The 13,317-nt window shown below is 37.6% G+C and overlaps 1 protein-coding gene across 1 annotated transcript in view; it reads left to right on the top strand.

Moving 5' to 3' along the window:
• The first annotated feature begins 1,225 nt into the window (after nucleotides 1-1,225).
• Nucleotides 1,226-13,317, top strand: part of PDCL2 (phosducin like 2) — a 44,655-nt gene continuing 32,563 nt past the window's right edge. Inside the window, exons 1-3 of the mRNA XM_067036948.1 lie at nucleotides 1,226-1,401; nucleotides 9,945-10,065; nucleotides 12,711-12,801. Coding sequence (XP_066893049.1) covers nucleotides 1,396-1,401; nucleotides 9,945-10,065; nucleotides 12,711-12,801 — 218 coding nt within the window. The 5' untranslated portion in view covers nucleotides 1,226-1,395. The remainder of the gene's footprint in view (nucleotides 1,402-9,944; nucleotides 10,066-12,710; nucleotides 12,802-13,317) is intronic.

Raw genomic sequence — 13,317 nt, 5'->3', positions numbered from 1 at the left:
AGCTTTGGCTTCGTTATTTGGCTGCTCGAACGTGAATGGAAAAAGAATCCTGCCCCACCGCTAAGGCCGAGAGCCATTGCCCATCTAGGGGCTGAGCAGGGTCCGTAGGACTTAATTCGGTAACAAAAGGGCTCTAAAGCTCTAAATGCATAGGCAGTGTTAGCTAGTGCTATGCACAGTAATTCAACTAGCCTGGATTTTAGATAGTCAAAATAAGAAAGGGAGTTGACTGCTAATTCAAGCAGCAGCTCCCAGGGCCTGTCGGAAATCTAGAGAGACTTGGGCCACTTACATTTTGGGGGGCTCGCCTGATATTAAAAAGAAGAATAAGGAGAAGAAGAAGAAAGAGGAGGAGTAGAAGGGGAATGAGGGAGGAAGGGGGGAAGGGTAGAGGAGGAGGAGGGGAATGAGAAAAAGAAGAACACTTAACATGGTTACAAAAATAGTGTGATGTTTTAAAAATATTTTATATTTAATGTTAATATTTTACACACAAATAAAACATATAGGCTATTAGGAGTGTACGATTTGTATTAACTGGGCACTACAGATGGAGTAGTCCAATGCTGAGCCCGAGTTTAAAACTGTGTCACTAAAAACATTTTTTCTTCACTTCCAAATCTTTTCGCATCTTTGTGACCATGGGTATAACCTTATTTGGCAATAACTTCATGTTTTCCTCATGTTCCTGGCAGCTCCCAGTAAACATCCTTTCCTTCATCTAAACACCAAGGAACCAAACTGTCTAGGTTTCCTACCTAAAGTCCGAGCTCCTGTCTCCTAAGGCAATGGGTTTTTAAGGTGGCGGCAGAGAGCCATTTGAGAATCTGATGAAAGCTCTGGTCCTTAAATACCCCCCGCCAAATTGATACATACAACACAATTATGTGTGCATCGAGGGCTGGGGCTAGGCACCCCCTGAAGTCCATCCAAATATAGGCTATGGGCTCCATGTTAAGAACTTCAACTCTGAGGAGTTCTCTCCCCAGGATTTTGTTACTTCTCCATGAAGACAGGACTCAGGGATTGAAGGGTGCCGGAGGCACGGAAACAACGCGTGATTTTGGAAGTGGTGGAGGGAAGGGTGGGAGGAATGTCGGCACCAGTATCATGAACGGAAGAGGCTCTGCTTGGGATAAATGCCCAAATGCCCAAGACCAAGTGCGTCAGTACCCACAGCCACCTCCTAGGCCACGCCTCCGCGTTGCCTGGCAACACAGTTGCGCCAGGCGCAAGTGCTTCAGAGGCCCTCGTTCTCCCGGCTCCCTCCCAGTGGGCACTGGGAACAGCTAGGACCTCGGGCGGGCTCCTATGTGGCTTCGAGGGGACGTCAGAGCCAGGAGTCCCCGCCAGGAGTTAGACGACAGCGGCGTGTGAGGGGCGAGGCGGAACACCATGCAGGTGGGAGTCGCGGCCTCCAGCGAGCCTGGACACCCCAGCGGGGTCCCTGGCTGGGCCTGAGGCTGAGCACGATGGGGAGGGCGGCCTACAGGGCTTAGGTTCTAACATTTGTTTTCAGTGAGAGCTAAATTTTGCTTGCGTCTCTGTAACGATTGGAGAGAAATTCAAATTACCTCTAGGAGAACGCCGTTTTTTCAACACTCAAGAAAGACTTCCGTTTGTCACTGGAGAAAGCCTTTGGACTGCGTTTCACACCTATATCCTGGAAATCCTAGTGCTGCGCTATTTCTGACTTAAGAAATAGACCATCAGCTTTAGCCCAAGTGTAATTAAATTTAAGTATCCTGCCCCACTATATTTTAAAAAGGTCAGAGAGGAAACCCTAATAGTCGCATCTGTCTTGAGAAAGACCAGCTGTCCCTGGAGTTTCTCCTACCTGATCACAAAAACTCTGTTAAACTTACATTAATTCGTAAGAAGGTTGCTCCTCTATCTAAAGCTGCATTATTAAGCAGAAGACTGTGCTTTTATTTCCTTTTTAAAATCAGAGTAAAATTCTCTCCAACTTCAGAAAAGCTTCTTCTCACCTGCTATCCCAGATTTAAACCACTGTGATTTTTCTAGTTTTACATATTTAATTTTGGAAGTCGTTTATGCTGTACAATTTATTAGGATATTTTGAACACAAATTACATATAATTTTAAAGGATATTCCTTTTGTGTTAATAATAGATTCCTAGCAAGTGCATTTTATTCAGTATGTAAAAACATTGCAAATTTGTCCTGATTTTTGTCTGCTCTTCAAGAAATAGGCTGAAATGTAATTGAGAGTAGAGACGACAGCATATTAATCTTTGTTCATTTATTTATTCATTGATTTATTCAATAGCCAGTTACTCAGTGTTTGTGTGTAGTTTTGGACTTGTTCTAAAAGAGCTTACTGTGGGGGAATAAGAGAGAGTCAGATATAACTGTGTCATGATAAATGCCATAATAACTTTATCAAATAGATTGCGGTGCCTATTTCTATTTCTCTTATTACAATTTCATAGATAATTTCTAAAAGTGAAGGGAAGATCAGAGTATAGAGCATTTACTATGAAATCCCATTGCAACTAACTCCCAGATCAGTTAAGGAAGAGCAGTCACGGAGAGATATAAATAAAACCATAAGTATGTGATATCATGAATATCAAGAAAGAGTGTTTTAACAAGAAAAGAATGACAGACTCTCCCCAGTTCTGCCTAAGAGATCAAATACAATGAAAATCCATTGAAAATAACAACATAGAGCTCACAGGTGACCTTAGAACAGTTTTGAAAGGAGTGTTGGAGGTAGAAGCCAAATTTGGAGTAGGTAGAAGCCAAATTTGGAGTAGGTAGAAGCCAAATTTGGAGTAGGTCGAAGAGTGAATGGGAGGTGGAAGTGGTTACAGCATATATAGACAGTTATTTTAAGAAGTTTGAGTAAGAAGGAGAAAAGCGACATAGGGTGGTAGGGGGTGCAAAGTGCAGGGAGGGTTTTTTAAAAAGGTGACTGCTGGATTTTCTGGTAATAGAGGGCTCAGTTATTTGGACCAACTCTCCTGCTGAATACAAGTAAAAATCCTGACTAGAATGTAGAACCTTTCTCCTTAAAAGCATCAGAGATAACGTGATAGTAAATGATGAGACTAAAATCAAAGGGAAAGTGGAAAAGCAGTTGAATGGATTTCCAGAGCTTTAAAGACAGTTTTACCACAAGGCCATCTTAGCAATCTGCAGTTCGTTCCTAGGTGTAATCACAGGGTGATGAGGAGTCAAAGGGTATGGTCCATGAAAGCATGGGAAACTAATAGGAGTATGAACCAGATATAAACCCTTGTCTAGAGGAATTCAGGGAAGGTCGTCTTGATGCCTAGTGGAGCAGGGGAGAAAAAGAAAAGCCCTATCCCCAAGAAGTTGTGGCTCAAGAGAGCTCTCACATAGATTGCAACCTAAGGCATATTGTCTGGGTGATCCAACAAACTTCAAGCTGTGAATTTGATATAAATTAGTTATATACTGTAGTGCTCGTAAATACCTGGAAGAAATAGCAAATCCTTGTCCAGGAAGACATCTTTATGTTAGAATTCATGGAGATAAGTTTTCAAGGACATCAAGCAGAAATCAGTCAAAAGTAACCAAGCACACAAGGGAACAGGGCACTATGAGCATGAACCAACAAAAACAGACTTGCAGAGAGTTCAGTTATCTGAATGATCAGAAACAGGAATAAAATAACTATGCTTATTATGTTTAAAAAAACAAAAGACCAAATTGAAATTATCTTCAAAGAGTAGGAGACTATAAAAAGTGACCATAAAATTTGATGAAGACATTTCTATACACTACAATGAATAATAAGAAAGGAAATTAAGAAAACAATTCCATATATAATTGCATCAAAAAGAATAAAATACTCAGGAATAAACATAAACAGGGAGGCAAAAGACTTGTACACTGAAAACTACAAAACATTGCTGATAGGATCAATGTCCTTATAAGAGGAAGATCCACTAGAGCATGCTGTCTCTCTTTGCACACACACAGAGGAAAGGCTGTGTGAGCACACAACAAGAAGGTGGCCTGAAAACTAGGAGAAGAGTTCTCACCAGTAGCAACCCTGCTGGCACCTTGATTTTAGACTTCCAGCCTCCATAATTGTGAGAAAATAAATTTCTATTTAAGTCACCTGGTCTGTGATATTCTGTTATGGCATCCCAAGCAGACTAACACAGGCTGCTTGAGTGTCCTCAAACATGGCAACTGGTTTCCCCCCAGAGCAAGTGATGAGAGAGACTGAGAGGAAAAAGCAGCAGCAGTGCCTTTTGTGACTTAGTCTTAGAAATCACATAGTGTCACTTCTATCATATTTTCAGTTTATTAGAAGTGAGGGCTTCCCTGGTGGCACAGTGGTTGAGAGTCCGCCTGCCGATGCAGGGCACACGGGTTCGTGCCCTGGCCCGGGAAGATCCCACATGCCGTGGAGCGGCTGGGCCTGTGAACCATGGCCGCTGAGCCTGTGCGTCTGGAGCCTGTGCTCCACAGTGGGAGAGGCCACAACAGTGAGAGGCCTGCGTACCACAGAAAAAAAAAAAGGTGCATGAAAAAACTTGTGAACATATTTTAAAATTATCAAAATAGTTTAAAAAGAAGATTAGATATAGTTGAGGACATTTTACAGTCATATGGCATGGGGTGGCAGAAAACTACCATTTTAATAGAGATGTTGGAGGGCAAAGTCCTGGGCTGGTAAAGTGGTGGGAGAATCATGAGGAAGTCTCAGGAAAATAACACAGAAAGGTTGATCCTTAAATTCTGCATATAAAATCCACACAAATTCTTATTTGTCAGCCAAACTCCATATGTATATAGGAGATCCCAAGGTGCCTGGCAAACTGAACTGATCTGAGGTTTTGGCTGCTGCCCATTTCAATTGAAGTAGTTTGATGTTTGAGTCCAACCAAGTTAACTACCTTCAAGTATGAAAATCAACATACTTTAGAGGAACATAAAAAATTGTAAATTTTTATGATGTATCATTCTGAATGTCTAGTATGCAATAAAATTATATAAGCAAAAAGAAAAAGAATGAAAAGCCATATTCAAAATGTGACTCATATTCAAAAGCAAAGCAACCAGTGGAAACAAATCCTGAGACTATCCAGATGTTGATTTTAGCAAATGAAGAGTTTAAAGCAGCTATTATAAATATATTCAAGGACTTAAAGGAAAATAAATTAACAGTTGGAGAATCATAACAGAGAAATAGAAACAGTAATAAAACAAATGGAAATTCTTGAACTGAAAAGATCAACAACTGAAATAAAAAATTCACTGAATGGGCTTTATAGCAGATTGCAGATGGCAGAAGAGTCAAGGAACTTGGATTCATCAATAGAAAGTGTCCAACTTTAAGAACAGAGAGAAAAACATTAAAAGTGAATAGAGATTCAGTGAACTGAAGGGACATTGTTAAATTGGTTAACATACATCTAACTGTAATACATGGTTAACATACATGTAACATCCTGTCAAAGATCCTAGAAGGAAGGCTTCCGTGGTGGCGCAGTGGTTGGGTGTCTGCCTGCCGATGCAGGGGAGATGGGTTTGTGCCCCGGTCCGGGAGGATCCCACATGGCGCGGAGTGGCTGGGCCCGTGAGCCATGGCCGCTGAGCCTGCATGTCCAGAGCCTGTGCTCCGCTACAGGAGGGGCCACAACAGTGAGAGGCCCATGTAACGCAAAAAAAAAAAAAATCCTAGAAGGAGAGAAAAGATGGGGTGGGGGGGCAGGAAAAAATGAAAAAGATGATGGATAAAATTGTCCAGAGTTTGAGGGAAGACATAAACTTAACAATTTAAGAAGTTCAGGGAACTCCAAACAGGGTAAATACAAATAAAACCACACCAAGCACATAGACACACTTTTGAAATCAAAAGATAAAATCTTGAAAGCATCCAGAGAAAAGACATAATGTAAAGATGTGTATGTTATACATATACAGGAGAACAGCAATATGATTGACAGCTGACTTCTCATCAGAAACATTGGAGGCCAGAAGGCATTTAAAATGCTTTATATGCTGGAGGGAAAACTTTCAAACCAAAATTCTGTATCTAGCTAAAATATCCATCAAAAAAACTGGGAAAAAATAGACATTTCAGAAATATGAAAACTGAGAGAATTAAATTCCACAGACCTGAAGGGTAAGAAATGCAAGGAAGTTTCTTCAGACTGAAAGAAAATTACATCAGGTAGAACACTGGATCTAAAAATAAGTGTGAAGAGCACCTTAAATGGTAAATATGTGGGTAAATTCTAAAACTAAATATATTTATCCTCTTAATTTTCTTAAAAGACATTATAATTGTTTAGGGTAGAAATTGTAACATTGTATTATAGGGGTTCAAATATATTGTAAATGTTAATATATATAACAGCAGTAAGGCAAATGTTGGGATAATGGTAAATGGAACTATACTAAGTGAGGTTCCCATATTTTATGTAAAATACTACAACATTAACTGTAATATGTTAAATATACCATTATAATTTCTAGAAAAATTATTAAAGCAATAATGCAAAGATGTATACCTAAAAGGCCAGTTGCAAAGAACATAATTCTAGAAAATATTTAATTAACCGAAAGAAGGCAAAAAAGGAACAGAGGAACCAAAAAAACAAACAATACTAATTAAAAACAGGAAAATAGTAGCTCTACATCTAATATTAACAATTATATTAATTTTCTGTACAGCAGAAACTAACACAACACTGTAAAGCAACTATACTCCAATAAAAATTAAAAAGATAATTATAGTAAGTGTAAATGGAGTAAACACTTAAATTAAAAAGTAGAGATTATCAGAATAGTTTAAAAAGCAATACATAGCTACATATTGCTAAAAGAGACACACTTTAAATACAATGAAACAGATGGGTTAAAGTAAAAGGATTGAAAAAGACATGTTATTTAAACAGTACTTAGGAATAAGGGGTATAAACTATATTAGTAATAAACAAAATAGACATCAAAATGAGGATTACTACTAGAAATAAAAAGGAACATTTTATAATGATAGGAGAAATTCATCAGGAAAATATCATAAATATAGCTGTGGATTTGCATAATCAAGCTTCAAACACATAAAGCAAAAACTGATGGAGAAATAGACAAATCCACAATCATAACTAGAGATTTTAACACCCCTCCTCCTAGTAATTGATAGAACAACTAGATACAGAAATTGCAGAATAGAAGATCTGAACAAATCTGTCAACAGTCTGTGGAGAAAAAAGCCCATCAGTGGCAAAATATGCATTCTTTTCACACCATGTAGAACATTCACTAAGATATGCCATATGCTGGGTCATAAAACAAGTAAATGCATTTCAAAAAATCAAAATCTTAACAACGTATGTTTTCTGACCATACAGAAGTAACTTAGAAGTTATTAATAAGATACCTAGAAAAGTCCAAAATATTTGAAAATTAAGCAGTATCCTTCCAAATAAAAATGTCAGCAAAAAATCATAAGATTAGAAATATTTTTAACTGAATAATAATAAAAGTGCAGCATACCAGAACTTGTAGGATGCAGCTAAAGAATTTGTTAAAGGAATATTTGTAGCTTTAAGTGGTTATAAGTAGAAAAGAACTCCAATAAAGATGTTAAAAAATATCTTTTAATTTTAAAAAAAGACTCTAAAAAAGAAGTTCTGTGTGTGCTTGAAAAGAAAAAAGAAAAGAAAAGAAAGGTTTATAATTTGATCTAAGCTTCCACCTTAAAGTAGAAAAAAATATGAGCAAAACACAATAGAGAGCCTTCTCTTTTTAAATATTTGTATTATCTGTCAGGAGTTCCCCTTTTTCATTTTTAATACTGGTGATGTCTTCTCACTTTTTTTCTTTATCAGTCTTGGCAAGTGTTTATTTTATTAGTCTTCTCTAAGACCCAATTTTTGGCCTTGTTAACCCACTCTATTATATATTCGATTCTTATTTCATTAATTTCTGTTTTCATCTTTATTATTTCCTTCCTTCTACCTTTGGTTTATTCTGATGTTCTTTTCCCAACTTTTTAGGTTGGATGCTTGTATATTAACTTGTAAGCCTTTTCCATTTTCTAATATGTTAAATTCAGGGTGTAAAATTCCTTTCATAAACTGCTCTCGTTGCAGCCCACATATTTTTGATACGTGGCTTTATTATCATTCAATTCCTAATGCTTTTAAATTTCCATTGTGATTTCTTCTTTGACCCTTTGGTCATTTAGAATTTTTTTTTAATTCCAAATATATGATGATCTCCTAGTTATCATTTTCTTATTGATTTCTGTCTTTGGTCACTGTGCTTGAATCTGTGCACCTTTATTCAATTTCTCAGCCTCTTGGCCTCTTTCAGAATTGGTAGTTGATTGAAGGGGAATGGACCCAAACATAGAGCTTCTTTCTCTGGGTCTTCTTCTCATCCAGGATTTTCTTACCTTAATTCTTTTCCCTGCTTTTTTGATTCTTCAGTGCCTTCAAATTAATTTTCATCTATTTTGTCCAGTTTTACTAGCTGTTCTCATAAGAGGCTTGATCCAAATTATCTAGTCTGCCATTACCAAGTGCAGAACTCCTGCCGATGGTGACTTAATTGTTTTAAGACATATAGAAAGAATGGAGATCGGAAGATTTTGTGGATAGAGAGACCAGTAAAAGACCAGTGTGAATAAAAAACCAAAACTTTGCCCAAAGAATAGGATGAAGAGGAGAAATAAGATGATACTTGTATTAGTTATCCATTGTTGCATAACAAATCACCACAAACTTGGTGACTTAAAATAACACATTTATTATCTCAGAGTTTTTATGGGGCAAGGATCCAGGCATTGCTTAGCTGGGCCATCTACTTCAGAGTCTCCAACAAGGTTGCAATTAAAGTGTCAGCTAGAGCTGGGGTTGAATCTGAAGGTACAACAGAGTACATCTGAAGGATCCCCTTCTAAGTTTATTTACATGGTAGTTGGCAGAATTCAGTTCTTTTGGAGCTATTTGACTGAGGATCTCAGTGTCTAGCTGATTGTTGACTGCATTTTCCTTGTCACATAGTTCTCTCTATGGGGGACCTCACAGTATGGCAGCTTGCTTTATCAAAGCCAGCAAATGTGAGAGAATGCTGGCAAAATGGAAGTTACGATCTTATGGAATGAAATCAAAGAAATTATATTCCTTTACCTTTGCCATATTCTATTGATTAGAAGCATGCCATGGTTCCCACCCATAATCAAGGAGAGGGGATTATGCAGGATGTGAATACCTGGAGGTGGAGCTCATTCAAGGCTATCCTTTACTTTGTTTGCAGCAGTATTTACTCATGTATATAATTAAGTTCTCCTTTTCTCTGAAAACCTCAGAGAAAAGGGACAGCAGACTAGAAAGGCAATATAGTTGATATGTGACAGACAATTTCAGGAAGAGCAGCAAATAAAACATCAAAGCCTAAGTAACACGGAAAACAAGGTTAAGTTTCAAATAAAGAAATTATGGTTAGACAAAAATTGAACTATGAAACGATTCCTAACCTCTTCTAAGATTTAACTTGGGAGTAAGAATTCCATGAAGCTATATAGCTGAAAAGAAGCAAGTCCACCTTGAGGTCTTGAATGCTTATGTAGAAAAAGAAAACAGTATTTCGCATGATGTGAATTGGTTTTGCCTATTATAGTCTTCAGAGAATTTTCCACGACTTGCAAGTTTCTTCATTAACATTTGATATATGTTTTTTAGATTTATTTTTTATTAAATATCTCAGTGTAACTTTGAGGATAGAGGATGTATTCTTTTTATCAAAGTATGTAGTTGCATTACGGAACTGGGAAATGGGGAAAAAAGTAGACCATTTTGTTCTATTCTTTGAAACTAATTTTCTAGTTTACCTGTACAGTTCATGAACAATTACATGGTTGGAAATCGATTTTACATATATTAAAATGCACAACTGTGCTAATAGATTTTTTATTTTTTTTAATATAGGATCCAAATGAAGATACAGAATGGAATGAAATTTTAAGAGATTTTGGCATTCTTCCTCCAAAAGAAGAGCCAAAAGATGAAATTGAAGAAATGGTTTTACGTTTACAGAAAGAAGCAATGGGTATAGTTGTGCATGTGGTGGGCTGGGTGAAGGGAATAATACAGTTATGACAGTGATCATGTATTTCATGAATTTAGAGGAAGAGAGGACATTAGAAATAATTTAATATAAATCCCACCCATACTTTTGAAATTAGGGTGCTGACACCTAAAATTTCTAATTCATGTGTTGAAGTTACATGCTAGTTAATATCAGAGCTGAAATGCCCTGGTATCTAACCTAGTGAGCTTTTTTTTCTCTATCATATTTCTCTACCTTGTGATTACTCCCTATTTTGATCATTCTATATAAAATGTAGTATTTGTCAAAATTTCCAGGTACTTGAGGAAATCTAAATTTATGAGGTCTAATTGATTTTCACATCTGCTTTTTAAAAAAATTTTTTTAACATCTTTATTGGAGTATAATTGCTTTACACTGGTGTGTTAGTTTCTGCTTTACAACAAAGTGAAACAGTTATACATATACATATGTTCCCATATCTCTTCCCTCTTGTGTCTCCCTCCCTCCCATCCTCCCTATCCCACCCCTCTAGGTGGTCACAAACCACCTAGCTGATCTCCCTGTGCCATGCGGCTGCTTCCCACTAGCTATCCACCCTACGTTTGGTAGTGTATATATGTCCATGCCACTCTCTCGCTTTGTCACAGCTTACCCTTCCCGCTACCCATATCCACAAGTCCATGCTCTAGTAGGTCTGTGTTTTATTCCCGTCCTACCCTTAGGCTCTTCATGCCTTTTTTTTTTTCTTAGATTCCATATATATGTGTTAGCATACAGCACTTGTTTTTCTCCTTTTGACTTACTTCACTCTGTATGACAGACTCCAGGTCCATCCACCTCACTACAAGTAACTCAATTTCGTTTCTTTTTATGGCTGAGGAATATTCCATTGTATATATGTGCCACATCTTCTTTATCCTTTCATCTGTCAATGGACACTTAGGTTGCTTCCATGTCCTGGCTATTGTAAATAGAACTGCAATGAACATTTTGATACATGACTCTTTTTGAATTATGGCTTTCTCAGGGTATATGCCCAGTAGTGGGATTGCTGGCTCATATGGTACTTCTATTTGTAGTTTTTTTAGGAACCTCCATACTGTTCTCCATAGTGGCTGTATCAATCTACATTCCCACCAACAGTGCAAGAGGGCTCCCTTTTCTCCACACCCTCTCCAGCATTTATTGTTTCTAGATTTTTTGATGATGGCCATTCTGACCAGTGTGAGATGATATCTCATTGTAGTTTTGATTTGCATTTCTCTAATGATTAACGATGTTGAACATTCTTTCATGTGTTTGTGGGCAATCTGTATATCTTCTTTGGAGAAATGTCTCTTTAGGTCTTCTGCCCATTTTTGGATTGGGTTGTTTGTTTTTTTGTTACTGAGCTGCATGAGTTGCTTATAAATTTTGGAGATTAATCCTTTGTCAGTTGCTTCATTTGCAACTATTTTCCCCCATTCCGAGGGTTGTCTTTTGGTTTTGTTTATGGTATCCTTCGCTGTGCAAAAGCTTTTAAGTTTCATTAGGTCCCATTTGTTTATTTTTGTTTTTATTTCCATTTCTCTAGGAGGTGGGTCAAAAAAGGATCTTGATGTGATTTATGTCATAGAGTGTTCTGCCTATGTTTTCTTCTAAGAGTTTTTATAGTATCTGGCCTTACATTTATGTCTTTAATCCATTTTGAGTTTATTTTTGTGTATGGTGTTAGGGAGTGTTCTAATTTCATTGTTTTACATGTACCTGTCCAGTTTTCCCAGCACCACTTATTGAAGAGGCTGTCTTTTCTCCATTGTATATTCTTGCCTCCTTTATCAAAGATAAGGTGACCATATGTGCATGGGTTTATCTCTGGGCTTTCTATCCTGTTCCATTGATCTGTATTTCTGCTTTTGTGCCAGTACCATACTGTCTTGATTACTGTAGCTTTGTAGTATAGTCTGAAGTCAGGGAGCCTGATTCCTCCAGCTCCATTTTTCATTCTCAAGATTGCTTTGGCTGTTCGGGGTCTTTTGTGTTTCCATACAAATTGTGAAATTTTTTGTTCTAGTTCTTTTTTTTTTTTTTTTTTGTGGTATGCGGGCCTTTCACTGTTGTGGCCTTTCCCGTTGCGGAGCATAGGCTCCAGACGCACAGGCTCAGCAGCCATGGCTCACGGGTGCAGCCGCTCCACGGCATGTGGGATCTTCCCGGACCGGGGCACGAACCCGTGTCCCCTGCATCGGCAGGCGGATTCTCAACCACTGCGCCACCAGGGAAGCCCTGTTCTAGTTCTGTAAAAATGCCAGTGGTAGTTTGATAGGAATTGCATTGAATCTGTAGATTGCTTTGGGTAGTATAGTCATTTTCACAATGTTGATTCTTCCAATCCAAGAACATGGTATATCTCTCCATCTATTTGTATCATCACATCTGCTTTTAAATGCAGCCTGGTAGTTCTGTAAACTCTGAGGGAGTAATAGCACTTTAAACAAACCTGAAGCAGTCAGCCACAATATAGTTTATATGCTGGAGAAACTGCAACATTAAAGATATTCTTGATCTCCATTTATCTAATATATTGTTTTTTCTAGACATGTGACTCTAAAGTAAAATTGGCTTTTAAATAACTCAGTTATCTATAACTTATTTTGTTTTAGTTAAACCATATGAAAAGATGACTCTTGCACAGTTGAAGGAAGCTGAAGATGAATTTGATGATGAAGATATGAGAGCTATTGAAATATATAGGTACAGTGATTCATTTGGATAGTTTATGAGTTTGTGAATGAAGTATTGTAAGAACGAAACTAAGAAAAAGTACTTTTTTGTCTACAGACTATATATATATATATATATATATATATATTTTTTTTTTTTTTTTTCGATACGTGAGCCTCTCACTGCTATGGACTCTCCCGTTGTGGAACACAGGCTCTGGATGCACAGGCTCAGCGGCCATGGCTCATGGGCCCAGCCACCCCACAGCATGTGGGATCTTCCCAGACCAGGGCATGAACTCGTGTCCCCTGCATCGGCAGGCGGACTCTCAACCACTGCGCCGCCAGGGAACCCCTACAGACTATATTTTAAAAAGAACAAAACTAAATTTTAATTAACATTTTAAAACTAACTCACCTTATATAAGTTTGATTTTTTTTCTTGACCTTTTTTGCCTTTGCTAAATAAAAAACTATTCAATAATATACAGTAGAACTTTATCAAGTTACCTGTGAATAAAGAGCAAAATATCAATAGAAGGCCAAT

This window comes from Kogia breviceps, chromosome 6 (assembly GCF_026419965.1).
Source record: "Kogia breviceps isolate mKogBre1 chromosome 6, mKogBre1 haplotype 1, whole genome shotgun sequence".
Lineage (NCBI taxonomy): Eukaryota > Metazoa > Chordata > Mammalia > Artiodactyla > Physeteridae > Kogia > Kogia breviceps.
The sequence above is the reverse complement of the archived record's forward strand: the minus strand, read 5'-3'. Positions and strand labels throughout refer to the sequence as shown.